The sequence below is a fragment of the Strigops habroptila genome, chromosome 19, assembly GCF_004027225.2.
Source record: "Strigops habroptila isolate Jane chromosome 19, bStrHab1.2.pri, whole genome shotgun sequence".
NCBI lineage: Eukaryota > Metazoa > Chordata > Aves > Psittaciformes > Psittacidae > Strigops > Strigops habroptila.
This window is the reverse complement of record NC_044295.2, coordinates 2,397,902-2,425,449: the sequence shown is the minus strand read 5'-3', so window position 1 is coordinate 2,425,449 and position 27,548 is coordinate 2,397,902. Positions and strand designations below refer to the sequence as shown.

At 43.9% G+C, this 27,548-nt stretch overlaps 6 protein-coding genes across 7 annotated transcripts; 4 read left to right on the top strand and 2 right to left on the bottom strand.

Annotated features, from left to right (window-relative positions):
• The first annotated feature begins 450 nt into the window (after positions 1 to 450).
• On the top strand, positions 451 to 1,407 carry LOC115617964 (olfactory receptor 6A2-like). The gene has a single exon (XM_030509058.1). It carries the CDS (start codon positions 451 to 453, stop codon positions 1,405 to 1,407), a length of 957 nt encoding a protein of 318 aa, XP_030364918.1.
• A 2,639-nt stretch (positions 1,408 to 4,046) lies between these two features.
• On the top strand, positions 4,047 to 4,973 carry LOC115617963 (olfactory receptor 6Y1-like). Its single transcript, XM_030509056.1, has one exon. The coding sequence runs from the start codon at positions 4,047 to 4,049 to the stop codon at positions 4,971 to 4,973; it is 927 nt and encodes a 308-aa protein (XP_030364916.1).
• A 4,992-nt stretch (positions 4,974 to 9,965) lies between these two features.
• LOC115617962 (olfactory receptor 12-like) lies at positions 9,966 to 20,574 on the top strand. The gene is made up of 2 exons (XM_030509055.1): positions 9,966 to 10,847; positions 20,503 to 20,574. The coding sequence occupies exons 1-2, from the start codon at positions 9,966 to 9,968 to the stop codon at positions 20,572 to 20,574; spliced, it is 954 nt and encodes a 317-aa protein (XP_030364915.1).
• On the top strand, positions 12,899 to 17,095 carry SDR39U1 (short chain dehydrogenase/reductase family 39U member 1). 2 transcript variants are annotated; one of them, XM_030508512.1, is made up of 6 exons: positions 12,899 to 12,930; positions 13,249 to 13,355; positions 13,691 to 13,773; positions 14,410 to 14,531; positions 15,111 to 15,254; positions 15,467 to 17,095. In XM_030508512.1, the coding sequence occupies exons 1-6, from the start codon at positions 12,915 to 12,917 to the stop codon at positions 15,880 to 15,882; spliced, it is 888 nt and encodes a 295-aa protein (XP_030364372.1). In that variant the 5' UTR covers positions 12,899 to 12,914; the 3' UTR covers positions 15,883 to 17,095. The 2 variants fall into 2 exon arrangements, 1 of the variants encoding a protein (XP_030364372.1); XR_003994648.1 differs by lacking the exon at positions 12,899 to 12,930 and adding an exon at positions 12,966 to 13,100 and having other exon boundaries at positions 14,410 to 14,527.
• Positions 19,395 to 20,342, bottom strand: LOC115617872 (olfactory receptor 4D1-like). Its single transcript, XM_030508866.1, has one exon. The coding sequence runs from the start codon at positions 20,340 to 20,342 to the stop codon at positions 19,395 to 19,397; it is 948 nt and encodes a 315-aa protein (XP_030364726.1).
• Positions 20,575 to 24,294: 3,720 nt separating the features above from the next.
• Positions 24,295 to 25,194, bottom strand: LOC115617961 (olfactory receptor 6F1-like). The gene has a single exon (XM_030509054.1). The coding sequence runs from the start codon at positions 25,159 to 25,161 to the stop codon at positions 24,295 to 24,297; it is 867 nt and encodes a 288-aa protein (XP_030364914.1). The 5' UTR covers positions 25,162 to 25,194.
• Positions 25,195 to 27,548: the final 2,354 nt, after the last annotated feature.

Here is a 27,548-nt window from a genome sequence, read left to right as displayed (position 1 = left end):
AGAAAGCTTCAACTTTACAAAAGAAGGAGCCATTGGTAATGATCATGTAAATACTGCTGCTGATATTGAGAATATTTTGTTACTTTAAGAAGGATCTTTGGTGATTGATTTTCTGACAAGTCTGTTCATAAATGCAGAAATAAGTTCATTGCACAAGTTAAAAATCACTAGGTAGAACAGATATTGCCCTCAAGAAGATCCAGAAGTCTGGCATTATGTCACTGAGAGAATTCAGGATTGTTGTTATTTTGTCCTAAATACCATTGTCTTGGAATACTTTAATGATTATTCAATGAATATTTACAGCACTATAAACACTAATATTAATTTGACTGCAGTGTGAAAGGAATGTAAAATAGCTGGGGGGGGGGGCGAAGAGAGAAAGAGGTGTTCTAATGTATTATAATCACTAAAAGTAAGTCACTAATGTCATTGTCTTTACAGAGGTAGATGGGAGACACGGCGGTGAGCAATCACAGCATGGTCAAAGAATTCATTCTCCTTGGATTTCCCATTTCTCCTCGTCTGCAGATTCTCTTCTTTCCAATAGTTCTCACTGCATATCTCTTAGTTTTAGCAGAAAACATGCTCATCATCCTCACTGTCTGGACAAACTATAACCTTCACTCCCCCATGTATTTCTTTCTGAGTAATTTGTCCTTTTTGGAGATCTGGTATGTGACAGTCACACTCCCCAAGACAATACTGAGCTTTGTGTCAGTGACAAAGGCAATCTCCTTCATGGGATGCATGACACAGCTGTACTTCTTCCTCAGCCTCGGCAACACTGAGTGTCTCCTCCTGGCTGTCATGGCATATGATCGCTATGTTGCCATTTGCAAGCCTTTCCATTACTCTACTATCATGAGACACACTGTCTGTGTCTATCTTATTGCTGGATCTTGGTTGACTGGTTTCTTAATTTCTGGATGCAAAGTATTTTTTATGTCTCAGCTGACATACTGTGGACCCAACATAATCAACCATTTCTTCTGTGATGTTTCTCCTCTCTTGAACTTAGCCTGCACGGATTTGGAAAGAGCAGCTCTGATGGATTTTGTGGCTGCCTTATTTATTCTCCTGATGCCTCTCTCTGTAGTAATCCTATCTTATATCTATATTATCTTCACTGTCCTTCACATTTCATCTGTACAAGGTCGCCAAAAAGCCTTCTCCACCTGTGCCTCCCACCTTATAGTGGTCATTGTCTTCTATGCAACAAGCATTTTCATCTATGTGAGGCCCAAAACACTTCCAGTTAACGACACAAACAAAATCATGTCTGCTTTCTATGCTGTTGTTGTTCCTCTTTTCAATCCCATCATTTACTGCTTGAGGAACCAGGAAATCAAGGATTCTATCCAAAAGATCTTGATAAGAAAAAACCTTTCCTTGCAAAAACATTAGCAGTTTTAATGACAGAAAGACTGTGTAGTTCAGAAAACCAAAAAGAAATAATTGGGTCTTACGATTAAATCACTTCATGAAACACTTTGTGCTTCAGAAGCCATGTCCCGGTTTCCGGCACTGCTGCCTTTTAATTTCCTGGCTCGTGTGTTTTGCCATAGGAAGGCTTCTGTGAGTGCCAGGATGAGAGGCCCAAGGGTTTCCAGGGCAGAAACACGTCAGCGCAGCAGAAGCCTCAGATCAAGGGCTGGTGGCATCCCGTGCAGGCAGGGGATGTGCTCCTGGCTCATTCCTGTGGGCTCAATTGTAGCCAAGTTGTCAGGAAATGGGCACCACTCTGGTGCTTCTCTTCCGCATGCCCAAGGACTGTCGTGGGAGAGGACAGCCCACATCCCTTCCTCTTGCTCCCCTCACCTCTCTTAGAGCGAAGGCCATTGTTGTGTGCAGATGGGCTTCTGCTGGGAGGGTTGGACCCTGCTGCAACACTAACAGTGCTCTCAGGACACCTCTGCTGGGCTCATGTGTCCCATCCCCTCTCTGTGCAGTCTCTGCGGGTCCTCAGGGAAGAGCAGGAGCATGTCTGGGGTCTGGTCCTTCCCGGTAGTACCTGAGCCCTGTTGTGCCAGGGTGGTCCCAGCATCTCCTCAGCAGAGTCCCCAGTTGCTGATGTTTCTGGCTTTGTGTGAGCTTACAGATATGGGCATGGTTCCATGTGGGCATGCCTGAGCACACATGTGTCAGTCCGTCCTTGTGTCACCCTCATCATGAGGGCACGAGCACACCATGGCTGGGACTTGTTGTATAGGTTGAATCATCAAAACCCTTTTCATGAGCAGATCCAGCAATGTCCCTCTTTACATGGGCAGAAACTGTTGTGTAGTGACCATAACTCCCCAATCCACATCCCGCTGTGCTGCTGAATGGTGGAGCTGTGAATGAAAGAGGGAAGTTGAGTCTGTCATAAAGAGGTGGGATGGGCGAAGGTGTTTTAATTTTGTCTCACACAGAGAAAGAAACAAACCAAACCAAATCCAAACCCAAACCAACCCTATCGTGTCCCTACTTTATCAAGCCTCTGACAATTTCAGAGACTGCAGAGATCAGAACTGGCAATTTGTACATCAATTGATTTGAACTGCATGTGTGCAGGGCTCTGGCTTCAACTCTTTTGCCTATGTATAAAGATCTAGAACCATTTGAGACAACAGAACCATAAACCTGCAAGTATAGAGATTTAGCCTTTTGCTGGATCTGATCTTGCTAAAGGCTGCATTTCCCTCTGCATAAAAAAGCTTCTCCTGATGCACTCTGCTAAGTTACAGTTTGTGGGGTTTGACCTATGTTACACTTTCTGTCACACCTGACAAGTTCACCTTGTCATCATTGTAACTTCCATTCTGGTTGTTACAGGCTGATACGAGATCACCTCTTAATCTTCTTCTCACCAGACAAAACAAGACCAGCACTATTCTTAGTATCCATACTCTAGACCACTGTTGGCCTCTGCTGGACTCTCTCCAATCTCTCTCAGCCCAACCTGAGTTATGGTGAATGATTCAGGTCATATCCTCTGCTCCAGTGCTTTGGGATTGTGACATTTTGGTGTTTAGTTTTTTCCCTGTGCCCTATAGATATCAGTAGACATGAGCTGGGTTCAGTGTCTCAGACAAAATCTTAGACATATTCAGAGTTTCGTACTTCTACTCTGTATGGAATCAGAGAGGAAACAATAACATCCTTCCTCTTTCTGTGATTGCTTCCACTGGGATTTGCCACGTCAAATCTCATGAGACACTGAATATAAATAATGTGGTCAATTTACCTGTGTTAGTATAAATCATGCAACTGACACAACAATCTGCACTTCATCTGTTCCCTATTGATCATACTCTCCAGGATCAGCTAAGGCAGTGGATTCCACTCTGAATTCCCACTACAGAAGGTTGAGAACAGTTTTGTTTTTATAAGCACAGGCTAAGGCATTCTTAAGGAATAATCTGAGTTAGCTACAAACAAACCAGACCCAGAGCTAGAAATAGTTTATACTTATGCTATATGTGGGATGCTATGTGTACGTCTGTGTCTCCATAAGCTTTACGTAGCTATAAGTCTCTTCAGAGCTAGCCATAGAAACTTCTAATAGGGTTCTTCAGACATGTTTGGCTTTTTTTAATATGAAATTGTATATATTCTTGTGGTACTTCCCAGTTCCCTCCCAGTTCATGGGCTATATATGGTATAACTTTAGAAATGTATAGATATAGAAACAAAAACATTGTCAATGTAAATATCTATCTAAAAGCTCATAGCCTAATTTTTCTTCATACTGGATGGACAATATAATAGCATGATTCATGTGACTTCTTTTAGACTTGTGTCTTAGCTGAGATAGGACTGGTAGTTCCTATTGATCTCCAAGAAGTAAAAAGTAAAACATGCTTACAGCTTTATCATGAACAATGTTGAACTGAGTACATGAATTTCACACAATTAATTTCTAGAAACCCAGCAAGAAAGTGTCTGAATTTTTACAGTGTCTTAAGTGTGGTGTAACATCGATACGAGTGTTAAGCCTGTCTGGTTACCTTTCATTGATTTAATTTATTGCAGGTCGATAAGGCTCATCTTTCCCATACAGAATGGGTGGGAGGAATGAAACCAGTGTCAGGTATTTCATTCTCCTGGGTTTTCCCACCACTCCTGAACTGCAGCTACTCCTCTTCTCTGCTTTACTTCTGGCTTATTTATTAACTGTGTTGGAAAACTTCCTTACAATTCTCATCATCCGAGCTAACCCCAGTCTGCAAAAACCCATGTATTTCTTCCTAGGAAATCTGTCTTTCTTAGAGATCTGGTATGTTTCTGTCATTGAGCCAAAGATGCTTGTAGATTTCCTCTCTCAAGACAAACATATCTCCTTCCACGGGTGCATGACACAGTTGTATTTCTTTGTGACTTTTGTTTGTACTGAGTATGTTCTGTTAGCTGTTATGGCCTATGACCGCTTCTTGGCTATATGCAAACCTCTCCGATATTCACTCATCATGACTCATCAGTTCTGTGCTCAGCTGACAGCTGGCTGTTGGATGTGTGGTTTCATCACCTCTTCCATCAAGCTGAGCTTTATTGCTCAGCTCTCGTTCTATGATGTAGACAAAATCAATCACTACTTCTGTGACATTTCACCCCTACTGAATATCTCCTACAGCGATTCCTCTTTGGCTGAGCTAGTGGACTTCATCTTGGCTCTGATGGTCATCATGGTGCCTCTGTGTACTGTGGTCACCTCTTATATTTGCATCGTGTTTATGGTGTTGAAGATCCCTTCTTCTCAAGGGAGGCAAAAGGCCTTTTCCACCTGCAGTTCCCACTTGACCGTAGTGATATTGTTCTACTCCACCACTCTTTTCACTTATGCCCACCCTAAGGTCATGTACACCTACAGTGCTAACAAGTTGGTATCAATCCTGTACACAGTAGTTGTGCCACTTCTGAATCCCCTCATATATTGTCTTAGAAATAAAGAGGTCAGGTTTGTCCTGAGGAAGAGCTTTACTTGCACATGACACACCTAAGAAATCAGCTAAAGACTTCTGGAGAAGGTGCTTTGCTCACAAAGATCAACTGGCAGTGCTGATGAACCAAAGTCAGGAGGCCCATGATGAAGTGAACCTCTCCTATTCATGCAAGTAGTAACCATATTTATTGAACTAGACCTTGGTAAATCTGAGTTTGAGCTATGTACACACTACGGTTTGTGGTTGAGAGGGTTTTTTCTTCTTTATTTTTCCCCTAGGGTTCTGTGCTGCCTACCTTTCTTAAGTCTCCAGCTGGATGACTGCTCCAGTTTTAAAGAGAAGGTTTGGCAATGCTAGAAACTGAACCCCAGATTTTGTTTATATTACTAGGTCCAGAAAACATTGGGTGGGATTGTAAAAGGCATGTAAAATGCAGATGTCCACATCTGATTCCTTTACTCTGAGATTCTGTTATTGTCCCTGGAAAGAAGCAGGCAGTGGAAAAGGATGAGTAATCTTAACTTTCTTAGATACCTGATTTAGGAGAAAATGAAACATCTTCAGAAGGAAACAACTTTTCTAATATAGCAATAGAGGGAATATAGCATGAATAGCTCATGCTGTGGCATAGATACAGAATCAGGACTCAGTCCCTGGTTCACACCAGAGCCCTGGTACCCTGAATAAACTTACTGTAGCCAGGGCACACCAACTAATTCACTCCAAGAAGAAATGCAAACACAACTGACAGGATAGATCACTGTTTCCTCAGCTTCATGAGCCCTGGATCCAGCATTATGTCAGCAGGAGTCATGACATTAAAGTCTGACCCACAGACTGCAGTCCAAGTCTTCCCATTGAATGCGAAGGAGTCTGGAGACACAGTTGATGCACCTGAGTTAAATACTGCTTATCTGTGAGAAAATCTGATAAAAAGTGCCTCTACTCCATGCTCTGGATATCACAGTGATTCAAAATGTTTCATATTCTGTAACAAATATTAAATATCTGTCAGCTGAATGCATGCGACCATGATAAACGTGGGTTTGAGTTTATAACTGAGACCTTCATTTCTGATATGGACTAGCATATCAGCATACTTTGCTCTGTACTAGCAGACTGCCTTTTCAGATTCTGCAGGTAATGAAACATCTGGCTTTCCGGAGAGGCCACCTTCAGACACCTCTGGAAGAACTTGTTCTGTGCATCCTGTTGCCATGCATACATCTCATGCAAACCTTTTTGAGGACTTGATCACAATTTTAAGGAGAAGTGTCAAGAACAGGTTGAAGTGGCCCATACTGGGAAGCTATCACCAGAAATGTAACGTGCTGGCTGTGTTCCAGGTATTAATAGACAATTTGCTATGACAGAATGGGTAATTGATAAAATATGAATCTACAATATACTGTGAACAGTTCCATGGGAAAGGAGGCAAAGAAAAATAAACCCAGTAGTTCTTTAGTTTTGTGTTTGAGATCAGGAGCCACATAAAGAGTTGCGTATATCAGCATGGGTTTCCCCCAAAATACACCAAAATTAGACATCTAAGTCTAATGTCTAATGAGACATCTAAGCACCTACCCTGGGCACTTTCGCTATTCATGGAGACACATTATCATCCCCAGGAAATACTTTTTCTATACAGCTTGAACATTTGCCGTTAATATAGAGATGTTATGAATCATTCTCCAACAGTGCCTATCTCTCCCATGAATTTTAAAGACAGCCTGTAATGCCTAGAGCAGACTGATATGTTGTTTGTGGTTTAGCTGCAGCAGGCAGCTAAGCCCTAAACACCCCCTCGCCCATTCCCCACTCAGTGGCATGAGTGAGAGAATCAGAAGGGTAAAATTGATAAAACTTGTGGGTTGGGATAAAGACAGTTTAATAGGTAAAGCAAAGGCTGTGTGCACAAGCAAAGCAAAATAAGGAATCCATTCACTATATCCCATCAGCAGGCAGTTGTTCAGCCATTTCCAGGAAAGCAGGGCTTACTTGGGAAGACAAATGTCGTCATTCCAAGTGTCTCCCTCCCCCTTCCTCCTTCTTTCCTCTAGCTTTTTTTGCCGAGTATCAAGTCATAGAGTATGAAAATTCCCTTTGGTCAGCCAGGATCAGCTGCCCCAGCTGTGTCCCCTCCCAGCTTTTTGGCCACCCTCGGCTTATTCACTGGTGGGGTAGGGTGAGAAGCAGAAAGGGCCTTGACATTGTACAAGCATTTGTCAGCAGCAGCTAAACTATTCCTGTGCTATCAACACTGTTTTCAGCACAAATCCAAAATATAGCCCCATATAAGCTACTACGAAGAAATTTAACTCTATCTCAGTCAAAATCAATAGAGTGTCAAGCCCACTGCATTCTTATTACAATATATTAAAGCATTTGTACACCAATGAAAACATAAAGTATTTCTTTCTTTATTTCAGTTTTTCATATATAAAGTGAAAACCACAGCATTTCAGTACTCCTTAGTGAGCTTTCCATTGGAATATTAAATTTTACGAGGTGTGTAGCTCCTATAATACAGTTATTTGGCTACACATATTGACTGGTTTTAAAGCATTGATCTGAAGGTGATTGCTTTGAAATGATGTTCAGAAAATCCTTCAAATATACTGCGAAGAGGACTACCACCCAGTTGTTTTGATTTTTTATATCCACTGATAATGATGTAGTTAGATAACCTGAAACAAATAATCAATTACCTATTCAACAGGGGTACTTAAGTGTTCTTGGGGAAGTAGAGAACACAGACAAGTATTAGACAAACACAAATCTTCTGAGAGTGCAAGTACTCTCTTGCATCTAAAGGTTTATTTCTGGAAGCTTTCCTAATGAAGACTTCTAAATTCAAGGTTAGGTGCCTTTGGAGCATTGTAAATAAATCACCTCCCAGAAGTAATGTACATAAGACTAGGAGTGTAATCGTAGCTCTTGAGAACCTTACTATCCCTCTTAATCTTATCGTCTGCCTCTGGGACCTGATGAGAATGTATGCAAAAGTCAAACAGTTTGGTTGGAGAAGGCATCGATCTATCATGAGTCACAAAATTTGAGTACCTTTCATATCTAGAAGAGAAGCAACTATTTCATGTAGATTTATTTAAAAACACCCTCCAAAACAAAGATCATTTCATATAATCCCCTATAACTAAATGTCATGCTCCTGTGCCGAAAAGAATGCAAGTTTGTTTGTTGAAAAATAACAGCATGTCTAGGGTGTCTGAGATTCCCATACAGGAGTTGTGAGATGCTTTTTCCTTCCTGGAGTGGTTGCTGGAATCCAGTCCCTTAGAGGCTGGACCCTCATTTTTAGCCATCTGTATTGCATCTCCAAGTTTAGGGATGTGAGTACCCTGCTCCTGCCAGTCAAAGAGAGCGTGTTTAGTGAAACACATTGGTTGGGGAAAGGCAAGGGTGTCTGTTCTATCCCACTGCTCTGGAAGGAGGCAGATTCTAATGGCTCATAGGATTTTGATTAGGTCCACAGTGTTGAAATCTAAAAGGGACAGGAAGAGTTCTACAGTGAACTGTAGAAGAAACAGTGAAAAATGTAGGGATAAAAGACACACAGAGGTATCAATATACTTTATTGATTGGGTTTTCCTCTCAGTTTTTTTCTTTTGCAGGCAAGGCAAATGGCACAAAGGAAAAATACCTCACCTGAGGTTCAGATGTCTGCTGTGAAGACTCTGGAAGCTGAATCCCCGGTGGTTTTATGCACACCTATTGAAGTATATATGAGCAAGATGTTAAGAAGAATGCCCTCACACACTTTCTGTTTGATCAACAGAGAGACTGACAACCCAGAGACTTCTTCAGACCTCAGGTGAACCAAAAATCTTACTGACGTGCCCCTCTCACTGGCTGTAACAGCATCTCCGGCAACTTCATTTTTAGTTTTTGTTTCTGTCAGCTGGTTTAAAAAAGCCTTTTACTTAAAGCTGTAGTAATGTGTTAAAAATTAATTCATTGGTTTAAAAAGATTAGGTACATGAGGGTGATTATAACTTATCTAATGGAAATTACACAGAGCAGACAAAATATCAGCAACTGGATGGGGATTCATGCCGCTCAGCTTTATACATCTATGTACATCTTCATAAATACGTAGTTAACTATGACTGAGCTGGACTTCCTTGTAAGTCAATGGAGAGAAACAGAAAATCCTAGAACATGATTTATAACTTCTATGGTAAATATTCTCAAGTGGGAGTGCTTATTTCTAGCCACTGAATTTAAAGGTAATCTAAATTATTAGTTATAATGTAGGCATCAACCCAGTGTATATATTCAAGCGTAGGTGAGATGACACCCGACTTGTGAAAACAAAATAACTAAATATAATTGAAAAGGATTTGCTTGAAATATTGTGTCAATTAATGTTGTTTGAACATCCTGTGTGAAGTAAAATAGAGAAAATGTATTTAAAAAAGTTCAACATCTGAGCTTTTTCTTCCAAGTACTTTCAAAAACGTAAACCCTCAGTTTCTCACTTAAAGACGTGTTGCCTTTTTTATAACAATAGGCTTTATTTTTACAATTATCCACACTTTTTTTATGCATTTCTTTGCACACGTATTTTTAAAATTGTTTTGCATCAACTGAAGAAGCATTTTCATTTGTTCTTGTGTCGAGGGGAGAGTGTCTTTCTTGGGTGAGCTACAATCTTAGAGCGAGATTTTTCTGCTCAGTTACATCTGAAGTAGTTTAGACTAACTCGAGAATGAAATGCCTCTTTCTAGGTTGATTGTAACGTAGACCTTTAAAATAGGTTGGATGAGCTGCATGCAGAGTAATTCTTTCCACTGAAGAGAATATAACAGGATAATTGGTTCATCTGTAACTGAATACATTAGAAAATCTTCAGATGTGATAGATGAATCCACTTTCCATTGTTTTACATCTTAATCTTTCATATTTCTCATGTTTCATATATCTTATTATTTATCTGATACTTCTAATTGCTTCTCCAGGCAAAGTATCTGAAATTCACTGTGGCCTAATTTCTTATTTGAACATCATCTGAAAGGAAACATGGAAAATCACACCAAGGCAACCGAGTTCATTTTGACTGGGTTCAAGTCTTACCCAGAATCGCAAGTCCTCCTCTCTGTTCTCTTCTCAGCAATGTACGTTGTCACTGTGGTAGGAAATGCCTGCATGATCCTCATCATTAGAACGGACTCCAAGCTGCACACTCCCATGTACTTTTTCCTAGAGAACCTGTCCATCTTGGACATCTGCTATTCCTCTGTCATCACTCCCAAAGCAGCACTGACATTCTCACTGGGCAGACGAATAATTTCCTACAATGGCTGCGCATCTCAAATGTTCTTCTTCTCTCTCTTTGGTACAACAGAAGCCTTCTTCCTTGCTATGATGGCCTATGATCGCTTCACTGCCATCTGTAATCCACTGCTGTACCAAATCATCATGAATAAGAGACTTTGTATTTTCATGGTGGGGGGCTCTTATCTATCAGGCTGCATCAATTGCACAATCCAGACAGGCTTTACATTCAATCTGTCCTTTTGTGGGCCCAAAGAAATAAACCACTTCTTCTGTGATGTCCCTGCAGTGATGCACGCCTCCTGCTCAGACACACTTGTCAATGAAATTGTAATGCTGGCTGTATGCGGATCAATTATTGTGGGCACTGCCTTGGTGGTTTTTATCTCCTATGGCTATATAATCATCACTATTGTCCGAATGCCTTCAGCTGAGAGCAGGCGCAAGGCCTTCTCCACTTGCTCTTCTCACATGCTGGCTGTCAGCTTGTTCTTTGGGGCTGTTTTCTTCATGTATGCTCAGCCCGGGGCCACATCTTCACCTGACAAAAGCAACACCATCTCTATCCTCTATACTATTGTTATTCCGATGCTAAACCCTTTCATCTACACCCTTCGAAACCAGGAGGTAAAAGGGTCTCTGAAAAAACAGTTAAAAAGGAAAGGTTTTCTTTAGTACCTTTACTAAGCATGACAATGACCACAGTGTCCAATTCACTACAGACAGATATTTAGAATGTAAAACAAGGGACATCAAGGGACATCGGGGCTTTCTTTCAACAGTCTCTTGTGATTACAGATGGTTGGTGTAATGGATGAAAGCAGGAGGTATAAAAGAAATCTAGGAGAATTAGATCAGATGAAGGTCTGGATTCATTTAATCACAGTTAGACATTTACAATCCATCTGAGCCGTAATATAGAATCCTTTTATAACTATTCAAAAGCCACAAGCATTTTAAAGCTGTAATTAATCCAACTGTGTATTAGGACATAAAACTCCAGCTCTGGCAGTGCCTTATTTCTATGCATTGGAACACAGCCAGTTCAGGTGGAGATATTCTCACTGTAAACATACAAAGATAAATTAGAGTGAACAGAATGATTTATTTGTGTGGAACTCCTCAGTTTTCAACTATTTGTTTTCCCTCTATTTGGCTTTTAATGACTTCTCTTAGAAATGAGTGGAACCACTTGAATTCAGGTTCCAACCATCAAGCGTTGATGGGCAACTGAGATCTTGTGGCTGAAGTGCTCTCTTCTGGGTCCATGTGTTTGTGTGCATTGCATGAGTGTTTGCAATAGGGTGGGAGCTATTTCTCTGTGATAAATAAGCAGGTAGCATAACAATCTGACATGGTCTGAAGATAATATGTCTAAGTTCAACTTTACAGCTGCTTGCAGTGGTTTGAAATTCTGGTATAAAAAGCTTTTGTACTACGTCTCTGAAGGACGACTTCTGGAGTCCTCATGTAAGCACCATCCTACCAGAGGCCTACTCAGTTCTCATGATATTACAGCGTAAGTTAAATGCCAGGGCTGACTAGAAATCAGAAATTACCTTTCAGAGAAAGTAATTTTTTAAATTCATTGTTTGCTCCTACTTGAAAGAAGGAGCTCCTACTTGAAAGAAATAATATCACTTAAAAATAAATCGATCATTATCCATAGTTACCTCTTTCTCTCTTTTGCAATAAAAGGGATCTATACCATAAGTTCAAATGCAGATGCCTATATTCCTATGCACACAGAACCATCCTAAACTGGTGGAGAAAATACCAGAGGAATATCCCTCTGTGTACACCATGCACTGTAAGCATTTCATTGACCACGTACCATAGGTATTTCTATGAGTTTTTTCTACCGGCCGCTATTATAACTTCAGTGCCCACTAGTCTTCCAAAGGATCTAAACTAGTAGAAAATAAATGTAAACTTTCTATTTAAAGACATTGGGATGGAATGCAGCTTCACTTTAAGATATCTATGTTCAGGTACAATGATGGAGGTCGCTGCACCTGAAGGTTAGTATTTTCTAGCAAGCCATTTGGCTCACCCTGCTATAGACAAGTCTCAGCCAGAGGTAACTACCACTACATTTGGTAGCTAAAAAACAGCATGACACACATTTCATACCACTTGACTTAGGCACCAGAAATGCTCCTGACATTTTTTAATTTAATAATGCAGATAAAGCCTGCACACACAAATCATAAATGATACTTCAGTGAAAAGTATGAGGTAGGTACTTTCAGATGTCTCTTTTTTGTATGATTCTCAGCCAATTACTAAACTGTTGGTCCAAACTGAACAGTGTTTAACATTATCTGATCCATTTCAAATTATCGTGCTGCGAAGGGGAAGAACAGCCACCAATGCATAGAGGTCCTGCCCACAGGCTGGCATCACCCTCTGCTCTTCAAGACAAGGAGCTGACAACACAGGCAGCTTTGTGTGAAGCAAAGGCTGCGCCAGCTGCCTGCGGGTGGGCAGTGGTGTCTCTCAGCGCGCGCTCCGTTCCATCTCAGAAGAGACATCTAAACCCCAGCGGCAGCATTACACCCCCGCGATAACGCCTCTTCCCACGACCCTGCGCTCTGGCGCTGAAGGGGTTAATGCTGGAGGGCACGCTGGCCCTTTAAGCGCGGCGGGAAGCCAGGCGCATGCGTCGTTGGCGCACATGTACCCGGCGCAGCCATGCGGGTGCTGGTGGGTGAGTGCGGGGCGCGCTGTGCCCGCTGCGGGAGGGGGGTGGCCGCGGGAGGCCGCCCGGCGCAGGGAGCTGGGCCCGCGGTGCGCTGCGCACAGCCAGGCCGTGCGGGGCCCTGTCAGCGGCGCTGGCCTGGGCTGAGGGTGCTGCGGGCAGAGTTTGGAGCCCCCGGGGTGAGGATATGCTGCATGGTGCCCGGAGGCGGGGAGTGGAGGCCCTCGGGGGGCTGGGTTAGGGGTAGCAGCGAGCAGCGTGCCCTGGGCATGGGGACGCCTGTGGCAGTCCGGGTAGCAGATCTGTGACACACTGTCCGTCTTCTAGGTGGCGGGACTGGCTTTGTGGGCACAGCCCTGACCCAGTTGCTGCGGAGCCGTGGCCATGAAGTGACCCACGTCTCTCGACAGGCGGGCAAGGATCGGATCAGCTGGGTATGAGAGGGGAGTGGTCACAAGAGGGAGGATGTGCCAGGGCTGAGGAACAAGCCCGCTTGCCCTGGCCTGCCGTGGCATACAGGGAATATGCAGTGGGGCATCTGGCTCCTGTGGATGTACTCTCAGGCTCCTGGGTGCTCCATGGCTTATAGTGACTGGGATGGGTTCCGCTGTAGCTCCAAGGAGCAAAACTGTCACCATTCATGCTTGTGCTCCGGGCAGTGTCATGAAGGAACTGGCTGGAGTTCTTAGGAGTCTGCACTGCTTGGTTGTTGGGAAGGCTTGGGCAGAGGGGAGGCCGGGTATGTGATGTCCCTGTTATCCCTGCCTAGGACCAGCTATCTCAGTCTGGACTGCCCCAGTGTGACGCTGTGGTGAACTTGGCCGGTGAAAATGTCCTCAACCCTTTCCGCAGGTAACTTGATCTCCTATGGTGCTGTTCCAAGGTGAAGGCAAGACAGGCCAGTGTTGACAGTATTGAGAATGTGGAAGAGATCTGGGGAGGAAACAGTGTGTACAGGAAGCACTTGGGTTACCGAACAATTGGCATCTGGGTTACCGAACAGTTGACAGCTGGGTTTTCAAGTATCCAAAACATTTCTGTGGGCCTGTTAAGTTCTGGGAGACCTTTCGAAGACGTGTTGGAGGCTTGGCATAGTTCTACGTATCCAAAATTACACTGATGCCTACGTTTAGATAATGTAAAATCAGAACCAAAGTTTTACTCCTGTGATGGTGGTTTTAGAAATGCCTTTGCCAGGCACTTGGGAAGGATTCACATCACCTAACTTTGGTGTCCAGCTTCTCTGCTGCCCTTGTCCTAAAGCAGTCCAAAACCCATGGCCTGTTTTGGGAAGTGAGGAGCCACTGTCTCCCAAAGTCCCCATGCACTTAGGTAATTAGATTCTGTGTCCTTCCCTGCTCTGGAGCATGGAGGGAGTTCTTGTGACCTCTCCTATGCTTGTCAACAGGGGTCTGGTGGGAGCCCCCTTGGTGCTGTTTCCTGGGGTGTCCTTGTGGGGATTATAATCGGTGGCTATCCCTTTCCCAGATGGGGTGATGCCTTCTGCAAGGAGATCATCAGAAGCCGGGTTGAGACCACCAAGACCTTGGCCAAAGCCATTGCTGATGCTGAGCAGCCACCCCATGCTTGGGTTGTCGTCACTGGCGTAGGTATTGGTTGGGCCCAGCTGAGGCATGACTCAAGCTGACCTGAAGAGGCAAACCTCCAGACAGAAACACACTTCTGGGAGGACACGTGTCTTGCCTTGAAATGCTCCTTCATTGCCATCAGTGTCATTGTGTTTAGGGAAGCCTTGATCAGCTGCTTCCTACTGCTGGATAGGAATTTGTGTCCCTATGCTTTCTCTTGCTGTCACCTAAGCAGGGCCTCAGCTGAATCCCCCTGTATATCTCTTTGCATTTCTGCTTGCTACAGTCTTAAAAGCTGCCACAGTCATGCCCAGTTTTTAGATGGACCTTTTCAATTCAGGTAGCTCAGTGTGTTACTTGCTGGTATATTTGGTTCTTGGGGCTGCCAGCGTGACTTGAGCATCGGTGCATCCCTCTGAACTTGCAGAGCACATTGGTAGTTCAAAAACTCTCTCTGCCACCAGAAAGACGCTGTGCTGTTCATATGGGATGTCTGTGGTGGAGTGATCAAGTTCTGGGCTCTTGGAGGCAGGGAAGAGGTTGGGGAAGGGGGCGGTGGCTGATTCAGTCCTGACCCCCTTACTGCTCTTACACCCACAGGCTATTACCGCCCTAGCCCCACAGCAGAGTATACTGAGGACAGTCCTGGGGGGGATTTTGACTTCTTTTCACGCCTGGTGAGCTCCGGGGAGGCTGCAGCTCTCATCCCTGGGAGCCCAGCTCGTGGTGCTGTGGTGAGATCTGGTGAGATGGGGCATCGTGCCTGTTCAGGGTGGCTCTGCTTTGGTGCTGGGGCAAGAGGGGGAAGAGGAGGGAGAAGGTCTTGTGCCTCTCCTTGTTGGGGTGGTGTTCCAGTCCAGCCCTCTAAGGACTCTCTCTTGTTTGTAGGTCAGGGGGTGAAGGGGCCTTTTGTCGTTGGTCGGGGGGGTTGTGGTCTCACTCTGTTCTTTTCACAGGGGTAGTGCTGGGCCAAGGTGGTGGTGCAATCGCTCAAATGATCTGGCCTTTCCGCCTGGGGCTCGGCGGCCCAATAGGCTCTGGGCTCCAGCCCTTCCCGTGGATCCACATTCGGGACCTGGCTGGGATTGTGTGTCATGCCCTGGAGACTGAGGGCCTGCAAGGCGTCTTCAACGGAGTCTCTCCGTCTTCCCCTGCCACCTCCAATGGCAGCTTTGCTCGGGAGCTCGCTGCTGCCCTGGGGCGCCCGGCGCTGCTGCCCATGCCCGCTTGGGCTGTGCGCGCTGTCTTTGGCGCGGAGCGGGCTGTGATGCTGCTGGAGGGCCAGCGGGTGGTGCCAAAACGCACCCTGGAAAGTGGCTACAGCTTCATGTTCCCGGACCTGCCTGCAGCTCTGAAGGACATCGTGGCTTGAGGACTCCTCGGTTGGGCTGGCTTGGGCCCTATTTCTCCGAGCAGCCTTGCTCATATGCCTTCCTCTGGGTGAAAGAGGCAAGCCCTGCCCCTTGTTGATACTTCCCTACTCCCATACAGAGAAGATGAGCAATCTCTTCCCCTTCTGTCTCCCTTTGTGCAGCCCCAGTTTAGGAGTCATCCCTCTTACTGTCATCTGCAGTCTCCAAGTGACCTGCTTCTGAGCAGGGGAATAGGCCCCTCTAAGGATTGTGGCTGCTGAATCTGCCATCTTCCCTTTTCCACTCGTGCTGATCCCTCAGTAGCTGGCACTTGGTCCTTGCAGCACAAATACATGGGATAGAATGAGGTTACACAGAGAGTGTTATGAAAAGATGTTATAAGAAGACAGGCCAGGCTGTGGTGATAAAGTGTTGAGCTCAGCCAGGCCAGCACTGACTGGCCCCGGTTTACACCCAGCCAGCCTCTTTTATACCCCTTTTTTGTCTACCCCCACTCCCCTTTGTTGCTCCCAGTTTCCCCTCCCCTGCATGTTCCCTTAATGGGTAACATGGTCCCCCCAACTCCATCCAACATCCTGGGCACTCAGGTTTGCATCCTTGCCAGTTGTTAAGTCCTGGTTGCCTGTAGCTTCTGGAGAGCTCATCAGTTAGTGCACAGAGCAACCAGGTGATTGGGCCGAGGCAGCATGGATTTATGAAAGGCAGGTCTTGCTTGCAAAGCCTGATCTCCTTCTAGGACAAAATGACCTGCTTAGTGGAGGGCGGGAAGACTGTGGGTGTTGTCTACCTGGACTTCAGTCCATGACCCTACCATGTTGACCCTTCTCTCCTAAATGGGTGTCTCCAGCTACTGTTCACCTCTGGTCCCTCCAGTAACCAACACTTCCAGTTGTCATACACAGCTGGTTTAGAAGTCACTTCACTTACTCAGCTGCCTGGATAGTTACTTACACAATTACACAGCCTTGCTTGCTCAGTGTGCTGGTAGCATGGACAGGCTTTCTGACTCTGCTTACTGCGCTCAGGCTCACACACATACACACACATGCACACAGAATAGAGAGTGATCACCCAGGAAAACAGTTAGCAATGAAGTTTAGTAAGAAGATAAGGGACATCGTTGAGCAGGCAAAGGGCAGGGCCAGACAACTGTACCAACCAGCCTGTGGTTTCTCCCCTGAATATCCTATAATAAATCTTGAACAGTCCTGAGATGCTTTTCATCTTCATTCCATAATGTGTCTAGGCCATAATGCCCATAGGCATTAACTCTGCTTCAGATGACTCAAAAAGCTGCTACCACTGATTGACCAGGATGGGTATTATCCTAAGAGCATGGGGCTGATTGCTCTCCTGCTACTGCCCTAGGAAGAGCTGGTTTAGGGTGTCCATTTCTCTGGTTAGGTTAGTGCAGTGTCTACCTGTTGCTGGGTGTCCATGCTCATCTGTGCGTATGGAGACCAGTTTTTAGTGTATAACCAGAGAAATGCACTTTGCAAAGGAGCAGAGAAGAGCCTGAACCCAGCAGCACTGTTAAGCATTTTGAATAGCCACTTCTCTGAAGGATTTACTGATCAGGCAATCCTGTAGCAATGACTGCACTTGTATTTCAGAGGGCAGCTGAATGCAAGATCCAGGGCTGTAGCTCCATAGAGAGGAAAGGTATTTCCATTTTCTTATCCTGAGAAGCGGAGAAGTGACTGCTGTGAGTGCTCCATCTGCTTACTGAGCTTGGGAACTGCTCAAGCTTCTCTGGGACACACAGGAGGGTGAAGAGAAAAGCTGGGGGTTTATGCATCTACACTTTGACAGGGGCACCTACACTGAGACATGAGGGACAGTCTGGTGATAGCTCACTAGCTGGAAAGGGGCTATTCACCACCCCCTCTGGGTGGTCAGCCAGACCCAACCCAACTCACACAAAACTTGCCTAGACCATAAGGTGTAGGTTTCTCTAGCATGAGGCTGTGGGAAACTATTGAAAGCCTTAGAGAAATCCAGGTAGACAATGTCCATTGCCCACCCTGCATCAACTGAGCAGGTTAATTTGTTGTAGAAGGTGATCAGGTTTGTCAAGCACGCTTTGCCCCTGATGAATCCGTGCTGGATTTTCCCAGTCATATGCTTGGTTTGACTTGTGATGGCCTCTAGGAGGATTCGCTCCATCATCTTCCCAGGGGCTGCTGTAAGGCTGATGGGCCTATAATTTCCTTTGAACCCTTCTTGTAGATGCAGGTGATATTAGCCACCTTCTTGTCTTTTGGGATGTCCCCTGATCTCCATGACCTCTCCAAGATCATGGAGCGTGCTCTCTTGTTGCTGGTAGTGCTTGATGGGACAACCCTACAGCAGTTATAAAAAAGGTTTATTCTAAATGCGTTCATTATTTTGGATGTCTCTTTCTTCTTGGAGCACAGTCTGAAATGTCCTTAAAAGAGACATGAATTTAAAAGCTTCAACCATTTGAAATGCAATGTCAAAGTGATTCAGTGTTATTGTATTAGAGTAATTAAGTATTATATTAAGTAATATATATAGTATATAGAGTATTGTATTAATTAAGCTTTTTTGTAAAGAGAGGTTTCTTCCAGTCTTGTCTTTCCAAAGAATAAAACAAGAGAGAATCAATTCCCTGGCTCCTCTCACAGATACTGAAGTAGATCAGCTCCCAGAAGCGAAGTCATTAGAAGCTTAAATGAAGTTTGCTTAACTCTAGTTCTCCTGTGTTTTAATTATGAAGTTCCAATGATCCACAGGCAAGTTAAGTTCCCTGGAGGGGGTGAGACAAACACTTCATTGAAGATGTAAAAAACCACTTAGCCATTAAGTAGCTGTTGTGAAGTTTCTGAAGTGAGGCAGTGAATTTACCCTGTGATGGCTCCCACTGCCTTTCTCTTGAGCAAGCAAACTAAAGGAAAAAGAACATTATACTGAAAAATCTCCTGCCCCCCCTTTACTACCTTTACTGTCAGTTCACTGTCAGCTGAAATCTGGCCTATTTCCTAGCAGAGGCAGCCTGCAAAGATCAGTGTAACCACATCAGTAGTGAAGATTTTGTTTGCTTGAACTCACTATGGAAACTGTGGTTTTAACGTTGCAGGATTAGGCCCAGGCTAATTGTATTGGGATACAATTAAGACTGAACAACATAGATAAGGAATTCCAGGTGACTGGTTTTCAAAAAAGACAAGTCACTCAGCATTACACATGGTAACAGAAATGATGGTGGTGAAAAGTCAGCAGGATCCCTTCGCTCCTGGAAACAACAAAGAGGGTATTTCAAGGGAAGATTCAGCACACCTGATTTACTGTTAACAAGATGTAACTTCTCTGGACTCCACAGACTGTGTTGATGGGAACTGCACTTAATGTAAAGAGATCTGAGTTTCCACTGACAGTTTTTCAGAAAGAATTTCTCTTCTGCAAGTGTCTTTTTGCTGGAAGTTCAGGTATTTCGATAACTATAAGTTACAACAGTTACAAGGCAAAAGGGTGACCATTTAGCAGGGAGTTAAGCTATTCCCTTTTCTTCTGAGAACAGAGCCCTCAAAACAAGTCTCCTGATGGCCTTTTTCATTTCAGTATTTCTCAAGGTGTAGACCATAGGATTCAGCACTGGAACAAGCACAGTAAAGAAGATGGAGACCACTTTGTCCAGTGCAAATATCTTGAAGGGCCGAGCATAGATGAGTATTGCTGGAATGAATGTTATGCTTATTGCCATTATCTGGGCTATGCAGGTAGACAAAGCTTTGTGCTTTCCTTTGGTGAATTGCCTCCTTATCTGAACTAAAATGACAGTGTATGAAATGAGCAGCAAGACAAAAATTGCTATGAGGAGCAGTCCACCATTTGAGACCATCAGCAGCTCTATCAGGGAGGTGTCGATGCAGGCTACTTTCAGTACTTGTGGGACATCACAGTGGAAATTGTCCAGGGTGTTAGGACCACAGTAAGGTAGAGGGAGAAGCAGAGTAATCTGTGTTGCAGAGTGAATGAATCCTCCTGCCCATGACCCTACCACTAGACCTAAACACACTGCACGGTTCATTACAGTCAAGTACTGCAAGGGCTTAAAAATAGCCACATAGCGATCAGCTGCCATCACTGCAAGAAGAAAGATATGAGCACCACCAATGAAGTGGAACAAAAACGTGTGAAGGATGCACTCCTTGAATGGAACAGATTTGTGCTGGGAGAGGAGACCTGACAGTAGAATGGGAGTAGTGACTGATGATTCAGCTATATCTGTGAATGCTAAGTTGGCCAGGAAGAAGTACATGGGAGTGTGCAAGTGGTAGTCAGTGATAGCAGTGGTGAGGATGGTGATGTTTCCCAAGCAGGTCATCAGGTAGACAAAGAAGAAGACTGTGAAGAGGAATTGCTGAATCTTAAGACTGTTGTTGAAACCCAGGAGAACAAATTCCGTCACAGGATTGGTTATGTTCTGCACCTCCATTTGTTACCATCTGAGCGTGCCTGTGAGAGGAATTTAGGAGACTGAAGTTAGCTTTCAACCCCAAGAGGGGTTTTCTTTACACTCCCCCGGCTCAGAAACCCCCATCCTAGAAACCTCTTTATATCCCTGCACTAAACAGTGCAAATCCTGTTCAGTGGAGGTAGTGTCAGTGTTGAGAACTGCTTTCTTTGATATTCAGCTTGGCTTCTCTGCATCTGAAAATCCAGTGTAAAACTTTACAGTTAGTTGCTATCCTCATAAACAGACTTTTGTTTCCTCAGTAATGCAGGCTTTGGCACCTCCTCAATGCAACAGCGCTTGTCCCTAATATTACCTCTTTCCATTCACACATCAAGAGTCCTTATGCCACACAGGACTGCTTTGCCTGCAGTCTCAGAGTTGCCTGGTTTCTCTCCTTCACAGAGGACTCCAAAGAGAAAATAATAAGGGAAAAAAACCCAACCAAAACCAAAATCCAAACAAAACCCATTTGTGCATCTTCTCTAAGCATCAAAGCAGATGTGAGGAACAGAGTTACTGTGAAACCTATATGAACTTTCCTGAGTCTGAACAAAAATGGTTTTGCTAATGCCACTAATGGATTCCTGCTCTGGCAAACAGTGTGTACTGGGCTACTCCTGTGTTAGCCAAAAGGAAACAGGACATACTGCACATTCTTTACTTTGCATGTCTTACCAGTTGACAGATTCTTTTATGGTATGCACAATAAGACTTGCTTGCTGCTGCTTGCTTTTGTAGGGGATGAAGTATACAGAGTCAGTTGGTTTGACAGACTTTACTGAATGGCTGACATGAACAAAGTCTGAATTTGGGACATTGCCTCTTTGTGTGTGTGTCCCCTTGACTGCAGTGTCAGTGTTCAATTCAGAGAGAAACCACAGGATAAACCGATCAGGGATTGCCAGAGAATTTGGGCTTGTGCTGTGGTTCTGTCATTAAAGAATTTAGAGTAATCTATTCCTCCCTTATCCTATTAGGATTTTCATTTGAAACAATAAACTTCTGCTCACGGATGCTGTGACTAGCAATACCCTGCAAGCAGAGATGTCAGGAGCAGGAACAGACGCCTGCTCTGCAAGGGAAGGCAAGCCAGTGACTTGAGAGTGACAGCAAGGCAGCCAGGAGCAGCCCAGCTCACCAGCAAAGCTGGTCCCATAGTACACAAAGAAAGAGCAGAGCAGAATCATTGATAGTAACCAGTCAGCCCAGTGATTGCCAGAGGGAAAAGGATGCCAGGGAACATGACAATGACACCACTAAGCTCAGTGTGAGAAGCAGAGCAAGCGAAGGATAAGCTGCCTGAGGGTAAGTTTTACACTCACACACATGCAAATACAATTCAGTGGTACTTGCCAAAAGCAGCATTCCAGTCGAGCCCAGGGGACGGTGACACTCTCCAGCGAGGCTCAGAACTGTGTTCTTGGGTGGCAGGTTGGCACCTGACAGCTTCTCCTGCTCAGCATCTGCACACTGTAGCTGTGTTACCTTCTCTATTTACTGTAGCAGCTACCAGTGCAGGCTGCCAATCAGAAAGTCCACAGTGACATCATTCCAGCACTTTCAGATGTTGTTCTATTGTCACTTGCTGATCCAAGGTCATCCACGTCTTATTCGCACTGGGCCAGGCACAGCATACCTGCAGCATAGCGAGGGCAAAAAACAAGAAGAGGACATAAGCTTAAAAACATCAGTCCTGAACCAGTTGGCAAATAGAGTTCCCAGATGAGGCTTCCCACAGCTTTCTCAAAGCTTAGGTGTTTCACAGGTTAATAAAAGATTAAACATCCTTATTAAATCAGTGCTGATCTTGAACACAGGCAGCTAAATCCTTGGGCAGAGGAGAGAAGACACAGCAGAGAAGGATTGTAAAGAAAGATCTTACAGGTAAGTGAGGGCACTTAAATCCTGTTACTGCATCTATTGTCCGTCAAGTCTGAGAAAGTCATCATGAGTAAATGGGTAGCATTGGCTGAGGAGTCACGGACATCTCAAAAGGCCAAGCTGGCCAGCAGACAGTACATGGGGTTATAAAGCCAGGGGTTGTTGATAACCATGAAAATGATGTAAAGTTCCTCAGACAAGTTATGACATAAACTATGGAGAGAAGCATGGAGAGAAAATCCTAAACAAAGAGTTGTCTGTCCTCTGGATATTATGTTTCCTGGCGACTGCACTGTGTCAGTTGTTAATCTCAGACCCTTTCTCTGAAACCCCTGTGAGGTTTACTAACAGGATCAAGAAAAAAAGAAACACAGAAGAGTATTGTTTTGGAGAGAAGGGATTGTGTCATAAGGGAATGAATTAAAAAGTTCCTGAATTTTTTTATTCCATAGATGGTAATCCCATAAGCACAAGAGGCTCAGTAAATGTCCTTCTGTCCTCCATGACCCTGAATACTCTGTGTGACTCCCTGCAGTACTAAGAGTTACATGACAGGATCATAACAGTAGTCAACAGGTAAAACCTGGTCGCCATCTCCTCCTCTCCTCTGCCTCTCCCTCTCTCTCCTCATAGAGAAGGAGCTTCAGGCCCCCATTTCTGTGGCCTGCCTTGGACCCACTCAAGCAGGTCCATATGTTCCTTATGCTGGTGGCCCCAGACCTGAACATAGTACTCCAGCTGGGGTCTCAGAAGAGCAGAGTAGAGGGGGAAAATCGCCTCCCTTGACCTCCTAGTCACGCTCCTTTTGATGCAGCCCAGCACATGGTTGGTTTCTGGGTTTCAAGCACATACTACGAGCTCATGTTGAGTTTTTCATCAACCAACACCTCCAAATCCTTCTCCTCAGGGGTGCTCTCAATCCACTCATCACCCAGCCTGTACCCATGGTTGGGATTGCCCCAAGTCAGGCACAGCACCCTGCTCTTGACCTTGCTGAACTTCATGAAGTTCACCCAGGCCCACCTCTCCAGCCTGTCAGGGTCTCTCTGGATGGTATCCCTTCTCTCTAGAGTATCAGTCACCACTCAGCTAATCATCCATAAACTTGGTGAGAGTGCACTCATCCTGCTGTCCATGTCCCAGCAAAGATGTTAAATAGTATTGGCCCCAGTCTGGACCCCTCATCACTGGTCTCCACCTGGACATTGAGTCATTGACCACCCAGCCAATGCCTTATCCACAAAGTGGTCCACAACTCTCAGAGACAAGCATGTTGTGTGGGACAGTGCCACATGCTTTGCAGAAGTCCAGGTAGATGATATCCCTTTCCCTTATCCACCACTGCTGTAACCCCACCATAGAAGGCCACCAAATTTGTCAGGCATGATTTGCCCTTAGTGAAGTCATGTCACCAGTCACCTCCTTATTTTCCATGTGCCTTCACATAGTTTCCAGGAGGACCTGCTCCATGATGTTGCTGGACACCAAGGTGGAACTGACCAGTCTAACTGGCCCACTAATATTATTGTAATATGAGTTACAAGTTTGGCTCTAAGCAATAACAGTCGCAGAAATGAACTCAAGATTTAGAGTCAAAAGAACCATCACTGATTCTGTGACTAAATTATCATCCTGATTTTAATTCAGTTTAAATGGCAAACCTTCCTTCTCCTGCTCCTCCTCCTTTTTCTCAAGGAAGGAAGAAGACTCAGATGGTGAAATTCCTCATACAGGTTTTTGAAATTGGGTGGAACAAATAATAATTCCAAGGGCTTATCCATACATTTTTACACTCATTCTCAGAGAACCAGACCACGGTGGTTTGTGTGATGTCCACATTTTACATCTGGACATGTAGGAAGTGACGGTTCAAGGCCAGAAAGTCTGATACAACTGGAGATGAAATCCATTACACCAGGTCCACACTTTGTCCACATAATGTTCTGCAATATGTGCTCCAAACTCACTCATATCTCCAAGATAAACTCAGTATTTAAAGTAACAAAAAAATCCTTGAAACATAGCATGAACTTTGAGTGACAGTCCCTGTTCAAGAGCAGGACTTCCTGAACTGCAGTGTTCTTTTAAAAGCTTTTTTCACCTCTTTGTTCCTCAGAGAATAAATGTAAGGATTCAGCAAAGGTGTGACAATAGTGTTAAGTACATGGACAGTTTTAGTATAATCTAGTGAGTCCTTTATGGAAGGTTTGACATGGAGAAAAATGGTAGAACCATACCAAATAATCACTACAGTGAGATGGGAAGAGCAAGTGGAAAAGGCCCTTTGTTGGTCTATAGCTGATGGGATTCTCAGTATGGTAAAGATGATGTAAATATAGGAGACCAGGGTTATTGTGCATGAGCCAAGGATGATAATGAATGCGATTATGAAGGCCACTAGCTCAAGCAAGGTGGTATCTGTGCAAGAGAGAACTATCCATGTGGCTACATCACAAAAAAAGTGATTAATAACATTAGAGCCACAGAAGGACAATGTGCTAATCATATATGTAGGTATGGCTATGAACAAGAAACCACAAAACCATGATCCGAAGGCAAGTTGAGTTAAAAGGGTGCGATTCATGATGGAGTTATAATGTAAGGGGAAACAGATTGCCAAACAACGGTCATATGCCATGGCAGCCAGGAGGAAGTACTCTGTGCAGCCCAAAGAGAAAACAAAGTACATCTGCAGAAGGCAATTGATAAAGGAAATGGTTGGGTCTCCACCCAAGAGGACTGCCAGAGCTTTGGGGACACAAGCTGTGGTGTACCAGATCTCGAGGAAGGAGAGGTTGCAGAGGAAAAAGTACATGGGCGTGTGAAGTTGTGGCTGGCTTCTCACCAAGACCATGATGGAAAAGTTTCCCAAGAGTGCCAAGATGTACATGATGAAAAACAGCACGAACAAAGACATTTTCAGCTGCTGATGGCCAGGAAAACCCAGGAGGATGAATACATTTGTGGCACTGTGGTTTCCTCTTTGAACATCAGACGAAAGACTCATCTAAGTAACAACAGACAATAAAAAACCCAGAGCTTTGTTCACTGCATTGTTACTTATTTTCTGCATTACATATCAGAACTCAGAGCCCAGATTGCCCAAAAATATATTGAAAAAAGTGTTCCTTAAATGTGCAAGGAAAGGAAAGCTTTTTTCTTTTTGCCTTTTTTTTTCCTTTTATACCATTCCAAACATAGTTTCCCCTCTCACAAATAGACTGCCACGAGCATGGCCACCAATACTCACAGTACTAAAAAGGAAAAGTCCAAAAGGAATGAAAGGTTCATGGTGCCCCTTCATTCTTTGAGACCATTAACTCGATGTGTATTCATAAAAAGTCTAATTTTTGAAGTGTTCAATGTTTTAACTGGGATTCAACCACATCCAATTGAGACTTCTGAAAATAAGGCACCTGATTTTGTATTCACTTGTCTGTACACAGATAACTTCCCTCCCCCTGACATAGTTTTAAGTCTGGCATATGTCAATATGACACAGGAAACAAGCAAGATCTGTTTGTTTCTGACAGGGGGAGTCCAGGCTGAACAGATGAATCCCATGCTGTGACCTTGGACAGTAAAGGCAAGGAATTATGACAGTAAGACTGATGTATAGGAATGGAGTCAATCCACTAAGTGGAGAATCATATGATAGTGAACTATGTACAGAAAAGGGAAGAAGAAAGAGAGGTGCTGAAGCATATACAGCAATGGATGAATAGTTACATAGACAGAATAGACACATAAGCTCAGAAATAAACGGACAAAAGGTAGCAAAGAATAAAGATGGGTTTAATGCACACACACAGAGAAAGCCCCTTACATCAACATGAAAGGGTAGATAGAAAGGCAAAGAGGTAGTATATATACACAAAATCAGAATAATTCAGATTGGAAGACATCTTGGGAAGACCTCCTGCTCAAAGAAGGGTCATCTACGATTTCAGGGCTTTACTTGGACAGGAATGGATAAAGGAAGAGAAAAATGAATGCATATACAGTGACAGAGAGACAAAGCAGAGGCAAACAGAGAGAATTTATCTTTCACTTTCCTAGCATTGAAAACCTCTACATGATGGGTAAACACAACAGTAAGTGCAAAAGCAGGATTCTTCTTCTGAAAGCACAGATTTCTCTGTGAAGAAGCAGAGCATTTCTCGTGCCAGCACTTTTCTGCCACTTACCTTGGGAGAAAACGTATGAGTGCAGCACAGCTCCAAGGTACAAATATTTCCTGAATGGGCCCCTCCCCAAAGAATGAACGTCCCCAGGGTTCCACAGTCACTCGTTGGGAAAACATGCAATTACCCTCACTTGGGGAAGGAACTATTTCCGCTCAACTTTGAATCAGGAAGGTGAATGTAATTCAAAGACCTGTTGACTATTCAGATGAACCTTTCACCAACTTGTGTCAGGAACTAAAATATCATTTTAGGATATTTTCCTAATAAAAGTTCAAAATATATTTTTAGTAGAGAGAGGAAAAAAAGAAAGATAAACTCATCTATAGTGTTGTACATCAGAAAAACATATATCCAAAAATAGTCCTGACCAAATGAAACTTAATATTCATCTTCAAGGTCGAACATTTTGTCTACTGTAAGTTCTGGTTTGCTGGTAAATGCAGATGATTCAAAGGAGAAAAGGTGAGAACAGTCTTTGTCTAGAGGGATTTATGTTTTGAAACTTGTGTATATTATCTCTTTCTGGCAGAGTTTGTTTTGTTATTTAATTCATGGCTAGTGGGGGAAATACTGGACAAAGAGGGAATCTTACAGTGACTGTTTCTGTCAAAAGATCTGTTCATTTTGTTTGTAAAGTCTTGCTTTCATTTTGGAAATATCAGGTGGTCTATATTGATAAAACATCATTATGAATAAAAAGAGTGGAAATCGAAGAGCCACGGTTCATCTACCCATAAAATGTATGCCAATACTTGCCATGGTTTAAGCCCAGCCAGCAACTGGGCTTAAACCGCTTAATGTTTGCTATCTAGAAGTCAGATATATCATGCCAGGTATTGGCTTCACTTCCAACCAATGAAGTAGTTCCCGGGGTTATTCTGCAGAATGATTCATCTGCCAAGGTGGATTCCTAAAGGGTTCAAATGAAACATGCTCACAAAGGTTCTGTTTTTTCAAATCATTCTAGAGAGCCACGTGCAACTGGATCTGAGATGGACCAGCAGGTTTTAGATGGCTCAAAATAGGTGAGTATAAATTAAACCTTCATATTTAGGGATATTAAGGAATCAAGGTCAACTGTATACATTTATAACAGATCACATACTGATTATTCCCT